At 41.7% G+C, this 19,016-nt stretch overlaps 1 protein-coding gene across 3 annotated transcripts in view; it reads left to right on the top strand.

The window, feature by feature from the left end:
* Positions 1–1,013: 1,013 nt before the first annotated feature.
* LOC109891575 (myotubularin-related protein 14) overlaps positions 1,014–19,016 on the top strand; it is a 45,517-nt gene continuing 27,514 nt past the window's right edge. For all 3 annotated transcript variants that reach the window (XM_020484123.2, XM_020484118.2, XM_020484127.2), the window contains exons 1-4: positions 1,014–1,916; positions 11,770–11,918; positions 13,057–13,165; positions 13,976–14,051. In XM_020484123.2, coding sequence (XP_020339712.1) covers positions 1,776–1,916; positions 11,770–11,918; positions 13,057–13,165; positions 13,976–14,051 — 475 coding nt within the window. In that variant the 5' untranslated portion in view covers positions 1,014–1,775. The remainder of the gene's footprint in view (positions 1,917–11,769; positions 11,919–13,056; positions 13,166–13,975; positions 14,052–19,016) is intronic.

Raw genomic sequence — 19,016 nt, 5'->3', positions numbered from 1 at the left:
GTTGGTGAAAGGAAGTGGAAGTGGAAGGAGGAAATAGTAAGGAACTTGTCTGTCGGCCCTGCATTAAAGACCAAAAATGGTTAAAGAAAATTGTGATAAATAAAAATATATACCAGTTTCATTTAAGGACCAAATAAATGACAGCTGTGCCATATAAATTGCTAAATAGTTGGGAAGAGATTTTCAATGTACCGATTCCATGGCATATGGTTTATGAATTGACACGCAAAACGACACTGGATTCAAAACTTCACATTTTTCTATTTAAATTATTATACAAAATTCTTGCAACCAATAGAATGTTATATATATATGGAAGATACAATCTTCTCAGCTTTTGCTGCAAGGAGGCGGAGTCATTAGATCATTTATTTTGGTACTGTCCATATGTAGCTCATTTTTGGTCACAGGTCCAGGAATAGCTGAAGAATTGCAACATTTACTGGATGGACATCAAAAATAGAGGAAGGCCAGGACTAAAACCAAACAAAATATAACTATTGTAAAATAGATTGTGTCTGTAAAATGTGTATAGTATGTATAATTTGAATGTAGAAGCATAAGTGATATTGTTTAGTTTACTCCAATTGGGCGAGGGATGGTAGGGTTTGCAGGGAATAATAAAGGTATATTTAAAAAAAAAATGTGTATATGTATGTATGTATGCATATATGTATGTGTATGTAAGTATATATATGTGTATATGTATGAATGTTTATTCATATATGTATGTGTATATGTTTGTTTTTAGAAAGATATATTTACCCCCCAAAATATATGGGGGATTGGAAATGATGCAGACAATTACGTTGATGGAAGCAACAATCTATCTGCAATATTAATGCTGATTACCCCCTAAAACGGAGACGTGGCAGAGTCAAATAGGAATCCTGACTTAATGAACTTAAAATATCACACTTTATTGCAAATCTGTGGTTTATGTAAGAAAGTCCCACTTTAATTGACAATTGGCTGTTAATTAATGAGCGTTTAAGAATTGAGTGCCTTACGTCATTGTCAGGGGGCGATAGTGGTCACGTGCTGGTTTCAATTTCCTGTTTACCACTTGTTCCTTGAGACAGTTCATTTCAACACTTGCACATTCGTGTGATTTTGATCGAGAACAACAAATACGCATTTGAATCCCTGCAGCTACGGAATTAATCGTTTTGGAAACGTTCCTATTTTTCTGTCATCTTTGCCTTGCGGAAATTAAGACGTGACATTGAGGAAACGCGTGACTAGGCCAGGAGTCCTTGAGATTTCCTGAGTCAGGCCCCCGGACTACATGATTTAATCTCGTAACGTTAGTATTACTCTGTCAACACCAAACATACGCGTGATGAGGGCAAGGACTACAAACAAGTCAGCTGGGTGATCGTCTGCATTCAATTTTAAAGGCTAACTTTTGGTAATGTGGTGGTTTTAACTTGGAGCGTGGATACGTTCTAAAATGAGCTAAGTTAACTAGATAAAGTTAGCTAACGTTAGTCAACCAAATCATCCACCTCCGGCTAAGTTAGCCACGTTACCTACAGCCTTCTTGCCTGGACAGTTTTGCCTGGAAGATTTAGTTAGACGCCCTTGTTTGTAGAGGGTTCCAACCCGGCGGTGCCCTGCATTCAGGAAAAATACCCGGCTCCGGCCCCTTCAAGCGGGCAGTCAGAAATAAACTGGCTGGGAAGGGATGGCCTGGTGGCTCTTCCCGTTCCCAATGTGCTGCGGTGTTTGAGGACGGACGAGTTCGGATAGAGCCCAAGGTGGGTCGCGGAACGATGATGGCTGCATCCCCGTCTGTGTCTGGGAGCCTAACGGCCTCCGGACAAACGTTATCCGGCAGAAAGAGCGAGGAAATAGCAGATTTGATAGATTTGTTTTCGAAGACACAGTACAGAGCGAAAGAAGTCTCCCGACGGGTAAGTTAGCGGTCCTCAACATGCATATTTTTGTATTATCATAATTTCTGCATGTCATATAATAGACCAGCTTTAGCTATGTATTTTCCCAGAGATGGTCTACCATTAACTCTCGATCACGACTCTCCGTTCATATTGCATTACACAAGTCACTCGACAAAGGCGTCTTCTGTAGTGTTTTTTTTTGTTAAGATCCCTGACTCTCGGTCTAAATTAACATATTTCATTTCTGCGTGAAATAATTTTAACAATACAAAATATTAAATTGATGCACACCTTGATAGGGTTAGGGTCGGTGTACCCACACAGCCATGCAGTGCCTTAAAGTATTCATACCCCTTGAAGTACTCCATATTTTGTGTTACAGCCTTAATTCACAATTGATTTAAATATTTTTTTCTCACCCATCTACACACGATATCCCATAATGACAAGGTGGAAACATGTTTTTAGAAATCTTTACAAATGTATTAAAATTAAATACAGAAATATCTAATTTACATATACCACCCTATCCCTGAGTCAATACATGTTCGAATCAGCTTTGGCAGCAGTGAGTCTTTCTGAGTAAGTCTCTAAGGCCATTCCACACCTGGATTGTGCAACATTTACCCCAAATTCTTCCAGCTCTGTCAAATTGGTTGTTGAGCATTATTAGGACATCATTTTCAAGTCTTGCCATCGGTTTTCAGGCAGATTTAAGTCAAAACTGTAGCTCGGCCACTCAGAAGTATTCCCTGTCTTTTTGGTAAGCAAGTCCCATGTATATTTGGCTATGTGTTTTAGGTAATTGTCCTCCTGGAAGCTAAATTCCCAGTGTCCTGGTAGAAAGCAGACAGAACCAGGTTTTCCTATAGCATTTTTCTTGTGCTTAGCTCCATTCCTTTTTCTTTTCTTATTCTAAAAAAAACTCCCCAGTTCTTACTGATTTTCAAGCATACCCATAACATGATGCAGCCACCACTATGCTTGAAAATATGGAGTGATAATCAGTAATACGTTTGGAGCAAATCCAATTCAACACAACATTTTGTATTCAGGATAGTGAATTGCTTTGCCACATTTCTTACAGTATTACTTTAGTGCCTTGTTGCAAACAGGATCCATGTTTGCAATATTTTTTTATTCTGTTCAGCCTTCCTTTTCACTCAGTCAATTAGGTTAGTATTGTGGTGTAACTACAGTGTTGATCAGTCTTCAGTTTTCTCCCATCACAGCCATTAAACTCTTAGCATTTCGCTACACTCGCATTAACATCTGCTAACCATGTGTATGTGACAAATACAATTTGATTTGATAATTGTTTTAGTCATCATTGGCCTCATGGTGAAATTCCAGAGCGGTTTCCTTCCTCTCCATCAATTGAGTTAGGAAGGACGCCTTTATCTGCGTAGTGACTGAATTGATACACCATCCAAAGTGGAATTAATAATAACTTCACCATGCTCAAAGGGATATTCACTGTCTGCTTTTCAAAAACATTTGACCCATCTAGTAATAGGTGCCCTTCTTTGCAAGTCATTGGAAAACCTCCCTGGTCTTTGTGGTTGAACCCGTGTTTGAAATTCACTGCTTGACTGAGGGACCTTACATATAATTGTATGTGTGGGGTACAGAGATGAGGTAGTCCTTCAAAAATCATGTTAAACTCCCCATCAAACAGTGCACACAGAGTGATTCCATTAGTGCTGTCCCCGACCAAAAACAAATATTGGTTGACTGAAAGTTGTCTGTTCTTTCGACCAATCGATTGGTTGAAATTTTAAATGTGTATTTTTCCATATCTATGCATTGAGCTTGTCTGATGCTTGAAGTGCACTGTTTGATGAAATAGGAACGGTTTCATTTAATTTATAATAACGTCTTCGTATCTTAATATGATTGTCATGTGGTTAATGAATTTTCTAAATGAAAATGATACAAACCTAAAAAGTAACTTCTATTGCCATTGCTGACTATGTAAAAATAGCATATAAAGCCTGCAATTAAAAACATTGCAGCCTGCAGTTAGAGAATACCCTGATAAAAGTTCATATCCTATCACATTGGCTACGCATGGCCTGTCTGCAATGAAATTGAAACATTAGATCAACAATTTGTCTGACCCAAAGTGCATACTAGGATACTTGCAACATTGTATAAAATATTCTGGGTCCTCAGTTTCCCATGCCAGTGAGCTCTGGACAGACACAGCTGTAGGCTTTTTATGTAAAGCATAAGAAGTAATCAGGTAGGCATATTTTTATGACGTTTCTAATGGATCATAGCATGACATTTTTCCCTTTCACGCTGAGCGGTTATCGAAAGTGAGAGAGCTGAAAAATATATTTCAAATGCACTGAGGAACTATTTTCATTATCAATGGATGTAAAACCAGACTTTGTTTGCTTGCTGTTTGAGGTGAAGAAAACATTACTTTGAGAAACCCCACAGCTCATCAGTGGTGGTCCATCAAGCCAATCAGAAATACACTCAGAGCCCCAAATGGGCAAATTTGTGACCCACCGCCTTGATTCAGGCTTATGAAATGGTGTTTTAAATTATTTTTTTTACGTTGGATCAAGGTAGACTCAGTGCTACAAAATCGTATATTATAAACTTCAGCTGATGTTCTGAAAGAGCTGCAAAATCTGGACCCCTACAAATCAACTGGGCCTGACAATCTGGACCCTCTCTTTCTAAAATTATTTGCCACAATTGTTGCAACCCTTATTACTTGCCTGTTCAACCTCTTTCGTATCGTCTGAGATCCCCACAGATTGGATAGCTGTCGTGGTCATCGTCCTTTTCAAAGGGGCTGACACTCTAGACTCAAACTTATCGATCTATATCCATCCTGCCCTTCCTTTCTAAAATCTTTGAAAGACAAATTAACAAACAGATCACCGACCCCTTCAAATCCCACCTTACCTTCTTCACTATGCAATCTGGTTTCTGAGCTGGTCAAGGGTGCACCTCAGCCACGCTCAAGGTCCCTAAACGATATCATAACCGCCATCAATAAAAGACAGTACTGTGCAGCAGTCTTCATTGACCTGGCCAAGGCTTTTGACTCTGTCAATCACAGCATTCTTATCGGCAGACTCCATAGCCTTGGCTTCTCAAATGACTGCCTCGCCTGGTTCACCGATTACTTTTCAGATAGAGTTCAGTGTGTCAAATCGGAGGGCCTGTTGTCCGGATCTCTGGCAGTCTCTATGGGTGTGCCACAGGGTTCAATTCTTGGGCCAACTCTTTTCTCTGTATACAGTTGAAGTCGGAAGTTTACATACACTTAAGTTGGAGTCATTAAAACTAGTTTTTCAACCACTCCACAAATTTCTTGTTAATAACAAACTAGTTTTGGAAAGTCGGTTAGGACATCTACGTTGTGCAAGACGCAAGTAATTTCTGACAATTGGTTAGACAGATTATTTCACTTATAACGCACAATCACAATTCCTGTGAAGTGAAGTCAGACGTTTACATACACTGAGTTGACTGTGCCTTTAAACGGCTTGAAAATATTCCCGAAAATTGTCATGGCTTTAGAAGCTTCTGATAGGCTAATTGACATCATCACACCTGACGGTACCACGTTCAGAAGAACACCATCCCAACCGTGAAGCACAGGGGTGGCAGCATCATGTTGTGGGGGAGATTTGCTGCAGCAGGGACTGTGCACTTCACAAAATAGATGGCATCATGAGGGAGGAATATTATGTGGCTTTATTAAAGCAACATCTCAAGACATCAGTCAGGAAGTTAAAGCTTGGTCGAAATTGGGTCTTCCAAATTGACAATGACCCCAAGCATACTTCCAAAGTTGTGGTAAAATCGCTTAAGGACAACCGTCAAGGTATTGGAGTGGCCATCACAAAGCCCTGACCTCAATCCCATAGACAATTTGTGGGCAGAACTGAAAAAGTGTGTGCGAGCAAGGAGGCCTACAAACCTGACTCAGCTACACCAGCTCTGTCAGGAGGAATGGGCCAAAATTCACCCAACTTATTGTGAGAAGCTTGTGGAAGGCTACCCGACACGTTTAACCCAGGTTAAACAATTTAAAGGCAATGCTACCAAATAATAATTGGGTCTATGGTAACTTCTGACCCAATGGGAATATAATGAAGGAAATAAAAGCTGCAATAAATCATTCTCTCTATTATTATTCTGACATTTCAGATTCATAAAATAAAGTGGTGATCCTAACTGACCTAAGACAGGGAATTTGTGCTAGGATTAAATGTCAGGAATTGTGAAAAGCTGAGTTTAAATGTATTTGGCTAAGGTGTATGTAAACTTCCTACTTCAACTGTGTATCAATGATGTCGCTCTTGCTGCTGGTCATTGTCTGATCCACCTCTACGCAGACGACACCATTCTGTATACATCTGGCCTTTCTTTGGACACTGTGCTAACAAACCTCAATGAGCTTCGACACCATACACTCCTTCTGTGGCCTCCAACTGCGTTTAAATGCAAGTAAACGCAGTTAATTATTTCACCTCTATTGCCTTACCTCCCTACTCTTCTACATTTGCACACACTGTACATAGATTTTCTATTGTTATTGACTGTGCGTTTGTTTGTTACTCTGTTTTTGTCGCACTGCTTTGCTTTATCTTGGCCAGGTCGCAGTTGTAAATGAGAACTTGTTCTCAACTGGCATATCTGGTTAAATAAAGGTGAAATTAAAAAAGTTGAGGAACAATGGGAAAAGTTATTTTCCTTTGACAGTTGATAAACTTGTATCCCCACTTTTGAGATTGTCTCTTGAATGTTTTGGTTCACCTAATGGAGAGCTTGTTCACACCCTCTTAAGCCCCACCCATATCTTTACATTAAGGATAAATTCCAGGTAAAAATACACTAGTTCTTGGCATTACATTTTATTGGTCACATACAAGTGTTTAGCAGATGTTATTGCTGGTGTAGCAAAATGCTTGTGTTTCTAGCTTCCACACTGCAATAATATCTAACAAGTAATATTTTACATCATATACACACGTCTAAGTAAAGGAATGGAATTAAGAATATATACATTTATGGACGAGCAATGTCTTAGCGGCATAGACTAAGAGAATAGAATACAGTGTATACATACGAGATGATTAATGCAAAATATGTAAACATTATTAAAGTGGCCTGTGATTTCAAAGTGTATGTATTTAGGCAGCAGCCTCTAATGTGCTAGTGTTGGCTATTTAACAGTCTGATGGCCCTGAGATGAAGCTTTTTCAGTCTCTCTGTGCCAGCTTTGGTGCACCTGTACGGATGATAGTGGGGTGAAAAGGCTGTGGCTCGGGTGGTTGTTGTCCTTGATGATCTTTTTGGCCTTCCTGTGACATTGGGTGCTGTTGGTGTCCTGGAGGGCAGGTAGTTTGCCCAACGCATCACCGGGGACAGACTGCACTACCCTCTGGAGAGCCCTGTGGTTGTGGGCAGTGCATTTTCCATAGCAGGCAGTGATACAGCCTAACACAATGCTCTCAATTGTGCATCTGTAAAACTTTGAGGGTTTTAGGTGCCAAGCCAAATGTATTCAGCCTCCTGAGGTTGAAGAGATTGCTGTTTCCCCTTCACCACACTGTCTGTGTGGGTGGACTATTTCAGTTTGTCAGTAATGTGTACACCGAGGAACTTTAAGCTTTCAACCTTCTCAACTGCGGCCCCGTCTGTGGATAGGGAGGTGCTCCCTCTGTTTCCTGAAGTCCACGATCATCTTTTTTCGTTTAGTTGAAGTTGAGTGAGAGGTTATTGTCCTGGCACCACACTCTGAGCCCTCACCACCTCCCTGTAGGCTGCATCGTCATTGTTGGTTATCAAGCCTACTACTGTTGTCGTCTGTAAACTTGATAATTAGGTTGGAGGCGTGCTTGGCCACGCAGTCATGGTGAACAGGGAGTACAGGAGTTGGCTGAGCATGCACCCTTGTGGGGCTCCGGAGTTGAGGATCAGTGGAGTGATTGTTTCCTAATTTCACCACCTGGGGGTGGCCCGTCAGGAAGTCCAGGACCCAGTTACACAAGGCGGGGTTCAGACCCAGGTCCTCAAGCTGAATGATGAGCTTGGAGGGTACTATAGTGTTGAATGCTGAGCTATAGTCAATGGACAGCATTCTTACATAGGTATTCCTCTTGTCCAAATGGGATAGGGGCAGTGTGTATTTGATTGTGAGGTGTTCTAGGTAGAGTTTGACCGATTTTTATGATTTTTCAACGGCGATACCGATTATTGGAAAACCCCCCAAAAAAGCCATTTTTTTTAATTTTTTAAAATAAAAATAAAGTGATTTTTTTATTTGTAATAATGACAATTACAACAATACTGGATGAACACTTATTTTAACTTAATATAATACATCAATAAAAATCAATTTAGCTTCAAATAAATAATGAAACATGTTCAATTTGGTTTAAATAATGTGTTGGAGAAGTAAAAGTGCAATATGTGCCATGTAAAAAAAGCTAACGTTTGAGTTCCTTCCTCAGAACATGAGAACATATGAAAGTTGCTGCTTCCTTTTAACATGAGACTTCAATATTCCAAGGTAAGAGGTTGTAGTTAATATAGTACTTATAGGACTATTTCTCTCTATACCATTTGCATTTCATATACCTTTGACTATTGGATGTTCTTATAGGCACTTTAGTATTGCCAGTGGAACCGTATAGCTTCCATCCCTCCTAGCCCCTAACGGGGCTCGAACCAGGAACACATCAACAACAGCCACCCTCGAAGCAGCGTTACCCATCGCTCCACAAAACCCGCCACCCTTGCAGAGCAAGGGGAACAACTACTCCAAGTCTCAGAGCGAGTGATTTTTGAAACGCTATGAGCACGTACCCCGCTAACTAGCTAGCCATTTCATATCGGTTACACCAGCCATTAGGCTGATAGGCTTGAAGTCATAAACAGCTGTGCTTGCGAAGAGCTGAGGGCAAAATCCACAAAAGTGCTGTTTGAATGAATGCTTACGAGCCTGCTGCTGCCTACTATCACTCAGTCAGACTGCTCTATCAAATCATAGACTTAATTATAACGTAACACACAAATACGAGCCTTTGGTCATTAATAGTTTCCGGATTCGACCATATCATTTCGAAAACATTTATTTCTGTGAAATACGGAACTGTTCGGTATTTTATCTAATGGGTGGCATCCCTAAGTCTAAATATTCTTGTTACATTGTACAACCTTCAATGTTATGTCATAATTCCATAAGATTCTGGCAAATTAGTTCGCAATGAGCCAGGCTGCCCAAACTGTTGCATATACCCTATCTCTGCGTGCAATGAACGCAAGAGAAGTGACACAATTTCACCTGGTTAATATTGCCTGCTAACCTGGATTTATTTTAGCTAAATATGCAGGTTTAAAAATATATACTTCTGTGTATTGATTTTAAGAAAGGCATTGGTGTTTATGGTTAGGTACAGTCATGCAACGATTGTGCTTTTTTTCGTTGCGTCGATTATATGCAATGCAGGACACGATAGATAAACTAGTAATATCATCAACCATGTGTAGTTATAACTAGTGATTATGATTGATTGATTATATAAGATAAGTTTAATGCTAGCTAGCAACTTACCTTGGCTTCTACTGCATTCGCGTAACAGGCAGGCTGTGGAGTGCAATGAGAGGCAGGTGGTTAGAGCGTTGGACTAGTTAACCGTAAGGTTGCAAGATTGAATCCCAGAACTGACAAGGTAAAAATCTGTCGTTCTGCCCCTGAACAAGGCAGTTAAGCCACCGTTCCTAGGCCGTCATTGAAAATAAGAATGACTGACTTGCCTAGTTAAATAAAGGTGTAAAAAAAAAAAGAAATCTGAGATTGTTACAATCCCCCATTTCTCTCTGGAAAGAAACCCTCGCCCTGAGCTCGTCAACTTTATCTATAGACTGAACATTAGCGATTAATATAATCGCAAGCGGTGGGTGGTGTGCGCGCCCGTCGGACTATAAGACCACTCCGAATACCTCTCCTCTGCCGGCAGTGTTTTAGGTTGCCCTCTGGAATATTTTGATTTGCCTTAGGGGGTGTGAACAAAGGATCTGTTTCAGGGAAGTCATATTCCTGGTCGTAGTGCTGATGAGATACCGCCGCTCTGATATCCAAAAGTTCTTCCAGGCTGTTTGTAATAACCCCAAAAATGTTCTGGGCTAATAATGTGCTTGAAATTATACATAAACTAAATGCTGCCAAGTTTCCTAAAAGCTAGAAGCACGGCAGCCCTGTCTGTCGGCACCATTTTTACACAACAATATCCTAATCTGATTTTGAAAGTGTTCAGGTAAAATATTATATAATTATTAGATACAGGGGGGCAAAAAAGTATTTAGTCAGCCACCAATTGTGCAAGTTCTCCCACTTAAAAAGATGAGAGGCCTGTAATTTTCATGAATTCAACTATGACAGACAAATTGAGGTTAATACCTCCAAAAAAATCACATTGTAGGATTTTTAATGAATTTATTTGCAAATTATGGTGGCTTCGTCCTTTCACGTTATGTCGATTTTATATAACTCGTTTTACTGTGGATAGACACTTGTACCTGTTTCCTCCAGCATCTTCACAAGGTCATTTGCTGTTTTGGGATTGATTTGCACTTTTCACACAAGTAGTTTCATCTCTAGGAGACGGAACCCGTCTCCTTCCTGAGCTGTATGACTGCTGCGTGGTCTCATGGGTGGTCTATTGTTTGTACAGATGAACGTGGTACCTTCTGGCGTTTGGAAATTGCTCCCATGGATGAACCAGACTTGTGGAGGTCTACTTTTTTTCCCTTCTGATTTTGGTGATATATGTAATGGGAAATTAGTAGACACTAACTAACAAACACACAAACAACTCACACACTTAATTTATGAAACAATGAATGTGCACATTGGGGTGAGAGTATATTCTGGAGAGACTTGCATTGTGCATCTTCGCCACACTCCTTCTTGGACTGTGCCATCCCCGCGGCCTCCACTTTGGCTTAGTCTCTGCCTCCGCAATGGATTAGTTCGATGAGATGGCGCAAATAAAACGGGCGTCTCTGCTTGACTAAAACAATATCTTGGTTGACAAACAGCCTATCGACCATACAATCTACCAGTTCACTAATTGGGGGTAGCCCTTGAGGCCATACAAGTTATGAAGTGACTTGTTAAGCACATTTTTACTCCTGAACTTATTTAGGCTTGAGATAACAAAGGGGTTGAATACTAATTGACTCGAGACATTGCATCTTTTCATTTTTAATGAAAAAGAAAAAAAAGGACAATAATTCCACCTTGACATTATGCGGTATTGTGTGTAGACCATTGACAACTCTCAGTTGAATCCATTTAAATTCCGGCTGTAACATAACCGCGTGGAAAGAAATCAAAGGGTGTGAATACTTTCTGAAGGCATTGTGGCTCCATTGTTACACCGCTTGTTTCCCGGGATAGCATTCCATGAGAAACAATTGTTTGTAACTTGAAGCTAGACCTATACATTGTTGGTTTACAAAGTCTCCTTTGACAACATAGACACAGGCTACACAACGAAGTAATGGGTCTGGGATAATGATAAAACAGTAATCTTATCGGTTCATATTCTTAAGTGGGATTTCATGTCATTAGTTGAAATGACCAAACAAGCAGTGGGAAATCTTAATGGCACTTGCATACAATATGTATGCATTTTCTTATTGTCACCGCACTCTTGACAGAAACCATGGGGGATGGAAATAGAATGTTGGACTTGGGACAAAAAACATACATTGACCTTGTTTGTGTCCACATGATTAAGATGCACATCCTTTTTTTTCCTTTCCCAGGGGGAATTTTTTACTAACAGACTAACAATAACCACTTTGATATATTTGTGCCTTACAGGTCGAGACGATAGAGAAGCGTTGCTTGGAACTCTTTGGCCGAGACTACAAGTACAGCGTCATCCACAACACCAACGGCGAGGTGTGTGGCCACTACCCACAGCAGATAGTCTTCCTGGAGTATGAAAGCACCGAGCTCCATAAAGACAGGTATTTAGCCTACTACCTACGTTACCTTAGCCTCGGTGATGACCTTGTTGTGTCAGAAAATATTAGGCCTGCTAGATGTCCAATCCGTGCTGCTTCCATACTTGTTTCCTCAACTCCTCTCAAAGGTCATTGGAGGAGGTGGTCCAAGGGAGGGACCATGATCCTCTTTTCCAATGCGCTTTCAAAGCAATGGAGGAAACAAGCAAGGATTTGACAGTTAATCAAGGACACTTAGTAACTAATTACACTGTTTATTTGTGCCTTCCATAGTCCACTGTACATATTCACACAGTCTGAGTAAGAGTGTTGATCTAAGCCCCTAGGATCAGCTCCCCCTGTCCATATAGCCCAATCAATTCATGATCTTAAAAGCAAAGTCCTTCTACTCTGAGATGCTTTGTGAATATGGGCCCTGACCTGTTTTTGGACAGAGAAACTAAACAGATTTAATATAGTTCAGTCCACATCATCACGAGTCATGATTCATGACACAGGGTTTAAAATGATATGCCCATTTTCATGTCCGAGGTCAAATGTATTGTGTGAATCAACAGGAAACATTACGGGAATGTTCTATTTTGGTACGTGTTTGGGAAATAGATGCAAGATGACGATGTTTATGGGGAGAATGCCCTCCCTTCAGGCATTATGATTCTGGATGCGTGTCTGTGCCCTGCTCCGTAGTTTCCCTCTTGCAAATTCACAATTTAGGGAAATCAGCCACTCAATAATTCATAAAAACACCCCATAACGTTTTCACCCAACCGTAATATCTAGAGCAAACGCGTTACTTTTAGTTGAGCGGCTTCACTGCAAGTGGATTGTGTTTTTAAAAATGTGAAGAAATAATAGGGAATAAGATGCCATTTAGGATTCTACATCTTGAGTTGAAACGTCTTCCTCCATTCACCCACCCCTGCACTGTTTACTTTTCTAATTATGATGGTAACAAGTTCATAGTAACAATAAGGCACCCCTGGGGTTTGTGGTATATGGTCAATATACCACAGCTAAGGACTGTATCCATTGCTATATTGAGGATTATGATCCATATATTGCTTTGTTATAATAGAGCCACAAAGATGATATATTGCTGATCTATTTATGATGATCCATATATTGCTGGGTGTGTCCCCAGGTTTGAGAGCACGGTCCAGATCACCAAGCTGCAGGACCTGGTGAACCGCAGTAAGATGGCCCGCTGCCGAGGGAGGTTCGTCTGCCCAGTCATCCTCTACAATGGCAAAGTACAACTTTGAGATTTATTTTTATCTTTATGTATTTTTTTTCCTATGTCTCGCCTTCATTTCACCAGGAAGTTAGTCCCTTTGCGGTCCGGAGACCTCAGCCCTGTTTGAATACTTTTTCAAATGCACCCTTCTTTCCTCCATTCCTTGGGGTAATCACTGATCTGGTCAGACATAATTAGTGAAGTCAATGCAGTGGAATGCTTGCCAACACTAGCCTAATCCTGTCATGTCAGATCAGTGATTGCTTTGAGGAAGGATGTATTTTTAAGAGCATTTGAACAGGGCCCTCAAGTCACCTCTAGCTGGCTTGGCACATTCCTTTCTGATATCTTTCATTTATAGAAGTGTAATTTTGTAGTTAATAGCTTTTTAATGCCATACTTTCAGGCAGTAATTTAGATTGCTGTCTTTACTTCACTTATTTTAACAGCTAGGCTTGTTACTGCTTTGCTATTAGCCTACTATGGTTATTACGACCACGTTTGTCATTTGTAATTGAGGGGGGTGAAAGCTTTGCCTTTCTAGCCTTTCTAGTTTGGAACAGTTTTCGCCTGGGCTGCTGTATGTTCCCTTTTCTGTTTGTGATCTGTCACAACGTTTAAATATGGCCTCTTCCTTTGATTTTCTCTAAATCTTTGAAAACCTGTTGAGCGTTGTTTTTAAATACTTCTTGCCTTTTGAGCAAAGAAGTGAACGTGTCAAAAACAACAAATAAGGACTTGATTGACTGGTTTATAGACTATTGAGATGAGGAGTATGCTAACGTGTGTGTGTCTAATACTTATCCTGTGTTGTCTTCCATTGCAGCATATTTGTCGGTCGTCCACTTTGGCAGGCTGGGGGGAGCTATACGGACGCACCGGCTACAACTACATCTTCTCCGGTGAGACTGACAAAAAGTAAATCTTGTTAGCAAGGGAATCTAGTTCCGGGCCGTATTCACAAAGCGTCTCAGAGTATTTATTTATTTATTTATTTTATTTCACCTTTATTTAACCAGGTAGGCAAGTTGAGAACAAGTTCTCATTTACAATTGCGACCTGGCCAAGATAAAGCAAAGCAGTTCGACACATACAACGACAGAGTTGCACATGGAGTAAAACAAACATACAGTCAATAATACAGTATAAACAAGTCTATATACGATGTGAGCAAATTAGGTGAGAAGGGAGGTAAAGGCAAAAAAAGGCCATGGTGGGAAAGTAAATACAATATAGCAAGTAAAACACTGGAATGGTAGATTTGCAGTGGAAGAAATCTGTAATCTGTGAGCTGCTCTGACAGTTGGTGCTTAAAGCTAGTGAGGGAGATAAGTGTTTCCAGTTTCAGAGATTTTTGTAGTTCGTTCCAGTCATTGGCAGCAGAGAACTGGAAGGAGAGGCGGCCAAAGAAATAATTGGTTTTGGGGGTGACTAGAGAGATATACCTGCTGGAGCGTGTGCTACAGGTGGGAGATGCTATGGTGATCAGCGAGCTGAGATAAGGGGGGACTTTACCTAGCAGGGTCTTGTAGATGACATGGAGCCAGTGGGTTTGGCGACGAGTATGAAGCGAGGGCCAGCCAACGAGAGCGTACAGGTCGCAATGGTGGGTAGTGTATATGGGGCTTTCGTGACAAAACGGATTGCGCTGTGATCGGCTGCATCCAATTTGTTGAGTAGGGTATTGGAGGCTATTTTGTAAATGACATCGCCAAAGTCGAGGATTTGTAGGATGGTCAGTTTTACAAGGGTATGTTTGGCAGCATGAGTGAAGGATGCTTTGTTGCGAAATAGGAAGCCAATTCTAGGTTTAACTTTGGATTGGAGATGTTTGATGTGGGTCTGGAAGGAGAGTTTACAGTCTAACCAGACACCTAGGTAGTGGTCCACGTATTCTAAGCCAGAGCTGTCCAGAGTAGTGATGTTGGACGGGCGGGCAGGTGCAGGCAGCAATCGGTTGAAGAGCATGCATTTAGGTTTACTTGCATTTAAAAGCAATTGGAGGCCACGGAAGGAGAGTTGTATGGCATTGAAGCTTGCCTGGAGGGTTGTTAACAGTGTCCAAAGAAGAGCCAGAAGTATACAGAATGGTGTCACCTGCGTAGAATTGAACCCCATAGAGACTGCCAGAGGTCCGGACAGCAGACCCTCTGATTTGACACACTGAACTCTATCAGAGAGGTAGTTGGTGAACCAGGCGAGGCAACCATTTGAGAAACCAAGGCTGTCGAGTCTGCCGATGAGGATGTGGTGATTGACAAAGTCGAAAGCCTTGGCCAGATCAATGAATACGGCTGCACAGTAATGTTTCTTATCGATGGCGGTTAAGATATCGTTTAGGACCTTGAGCGTGGCTGAGGTGCACCCATGACCAGCTCTGAAACCAGATTGCAAAGCAGAGAAGGTATGGTGACATTCGAAATGGTCGGTAATCTGTTTGTTGACTTGGCTTTCGAAGACTTTAGAAATGCAGGGTAGGATAGATATAGGTCTGTAGCAGTTTGGGTCAAGAGTGTCCCCCCCCTTTGAAGAGGGGGATGACTGCAGCTGCTTTCAAATCTTTGGGAATCTCAGACGACACGAGAGGTTGAACAGGCTATTAATGGTGGTGGCAACAATTTCTGCAGATCATTTTTTAGAAAGAAAGGGTCCAAAATGTCTATCCCGGCTGATTTGTAGGGGCTAAGATTTTTTTATTTTTTATTATTATTTTTTAAATCAAATTGTTTGGGTACAGACCTGGATAGTAGGACAGAACTATGCAGGCTATCTTTGCAACACCGCCCCCTTTGGCAGTTCTATCTTGTCTGAAAATGTTGTCGTTTGGGATGAAAATAGGTAGGTCTAGGATCAGTTTTTCCCTTTTGCTTTATATTTAATAAGATTACATGGACAGGGGAACTTGATCCTAGACCAGTACTCTTTGGCGGATGGATGGATGGATGGGGAGGTTTTTGGGTGGACTGTGGGAGGGGGTGAGGGGTCTTGGTTAGTTAGGCACCATTGCAAGTGGATTGTGTTTTAAAATTCAATAAGAAATAGGGGGCCTCCTGAGTGGCGCAGCGGTCTAAGGCACTGCATTGCAGTGCTTGAGGCATCACTAGAGACCTGGATTTGATCCCAGGCTGTTACAGCCTGCCGTAATCGGGAGGCCCTTGAGGCGTCGCACAATTGGCCCAGCGCCATCCGTGTTAGGGGGGAGTTTGGCCGGCTGGGATGTCCTTGTCCCATTGCGCTCGAGTAACTCCTTGTGGCGTGCCGGGCGCCTGCAAGCTAGCTTCGGTTACCAGTTGTACGGTGTTTCCTTCGACACATTGGTGTCTGGCTTTAGGGGTAAGAGAGCAGTGTGTAAAGAAGCAGTGCGGCTTGGCAGGGTCGTGTTTCGGAGGACGCGTGGTTCTCGACCTTCGCCTCTCCCGAGTCCGTTACGGGAGTTGCAGCAGCGAGACTAGGCTGTAACTACCAAATCAAATCAAATTTATTTATATAGCCCTTCGTACATCAGCTGATATCTCAAAGTGCTGTACAGAAACCCAGCCTAAAACCCCAAACAGCAAGCAATGCAGGTGTAGAAGCACGGTGGCTAGGAAAAACTCCCTAGAAAGGCCAATACCTAGGAAGAAACCTAGAGAGGAACCAGGCTATGTGGGGTGGCCAGTCCTCTTCTGGCTGTGCCGGGTGGAGATTATAACAGAACATGGCCAAGATGTTCAAATGTTCATAAATGACCAGCATGGTCGAATAATAATAATAAGGCAGAACAGTTGAAACTGGAGCAGCAGCACAGTCAGGTGGAAGTTGAAACTGGAGCAGCAGCGTGGACTGGGGACAGCAAGGAGTCATCATGTCAGGTAGTCCTGGGGCATGGTCCTAGGGCTCAGGTCCTCCGAGAGAGAGAAAGAGAGAATTAGAGAACGCACACTTAGATTCACACAGGACAGGAGAAGTACTCCAGATATAACAAACTGACCCCAGCCCCCCGACACATAAACTACTGCAGCATAAATACTGGAGGCTGAGACAGGAGGGGTCAGGAGACACTGTGGCCCCATCCGAGGATGGGGCCCTGTCCGGGGGTGTCCTATATATGTCCTATATATACCAATTTGGATATCACAAAATTGAGGAGAAAAAAGGGGTAAAAGTTTGAAATATGTACATTTTAGGAATAGGATGCCATTTAGGGCTCTGTCTAAATCTTGAGTTGTAACATCCTCGTCCTCTTCCATTGTTCTCCTACCCTGCTCCAGGGGTGCTGCCTGTACTGCAGTTGGCCCTGAACTGCTGGCTTCCAGCCTATTTATACTGCGTACGCCTGTTATTAGCATTGCCTGTTAACAAAATTGGGCAATGCTTATATGACCCCCCCTTACAAACAGGCCCGTTATTGCCACACTCTCGCCTTCTATACCTACCGTGCGCATGCCGGTGACGACTGGTCGTAGTGGTGTGCAGATGTGGGTGGGCGTCTATTTGAATAATTGTATTAATTCGTTCAGGCCAGTCCTAAGAAACATTAAGACTAATAAAATAACAGAATAGCTTATTTTTTTGTTTAATTACATCCGAATTAAATAAATAGTTCATTATTTTTTTAATTTAACCGACAAAACATACCTGCCCCAATCAGTCAACACACACATATATATATATATATATATATAATACAAATAATATTTTCCCCATACAACTGTTGTCACATGTGGAGCCACTGTCATAAAGTTTTATTTTTAAACAGAGCCTGTGTTTTTTAAAGTCCACGTTTCATCTCTTTCCAACCTTCACTCCACTTTGTTTAGGAGCAGGCGTATGGTTTTAAATTGGGATTATCTTCATCATGTTAACGAAAGAAAATAACAGCCATCCTATTTTAAAAGCATGTGAGTCTCGTGCTCATATTCCACAACCTCCGCGCCCATTTTGGAGATGGCTGTACCCGATGGAGCACAATTATAGGCCTACACTTGAATGTTAGGCTACATTATTGCATGCTAAACGTTTCTGATCTGTGATAGCTGTGCAAATGAATAGATGAGCTATACCACCTCCCACTTATTTGCCCAGCCAGAGACCAATTAACCAAATAGCCTGTACGGATGGCGAGTCAGTGAAACAAAATCACATTGATTAAGCAGAGTCAGTGAAGGCACAGGCTTTTGATCCGGAGTAGGGCTAGGCTACTATGCGACTGTGAGTGAATAGCAAAAATGATCCACTTGTTAAACTACGTGTATAACTTGCTGGCAAAAGGTTCTAGTAAATGAGCCAACTAGAAACGATGATCACTAGCAGCCCTAACCTCAATTTAACTAACATTTCCCCAGCCTAATTGTAGCCTAATCCCAATATCCAAATGGAGCTTCGGTGAAAACAAATTGATCAAGGGTAGTCCCCACGTGTCTTAAAGCAACACGACGGCGCTGTCCTAATCAAAATGTGGTCCTCAAATTATCGTCTAGTTGTTCGTGCGTGCTAAGTGGTGGGCTCATCGAAGAGATGTGTGAAGTGACATGCCTCGCAAAGTTTAGCCGGGAGGACGGTTAGCGGATGGGTGCTGCCGAGCAACCGTCAAGAACGTAATACTTGTCAGTTGATCTATCACACCTCTGGGGGCTCTGGAATGATAAACTCTGTTCCACGATTAAACAGTGCTGCTATATTTCCACATGCGATCGCTGCCGTCGATTCCCCATCAACTACTAAACTACTAAACTATCAACTACTAAACTAAGCATTTGGCTTAGTTTAGTTGTTGATAGTCGTATTGTGGTTTTGTCAGTAGTGCCATAGGGCCCCATACATTCTGAAATAGATCTAAAACACCTTACAAACACTCCTGATTCAACTCCTATGAGAGAAGTATCCTC

The sequence above is a fragment of the Oncorhynchus kisutch genome, linkage group LG1, assembly GCF_002021735.2.
Source record: "Oncorhynchus kisutch isolate 150728-3 linkage group LG1, Okis_V2, whole genome shotgun sequence".
NCBI lineage: Eukaryota > Metazoa > Chordata > Actinopteri > Salmoniformes > Salmonidae > Oncorhynchus > Oncorhynchus kisutch.
This window is presented reverse-complemented; position numbering and strand designations above follow the sequence as displayed.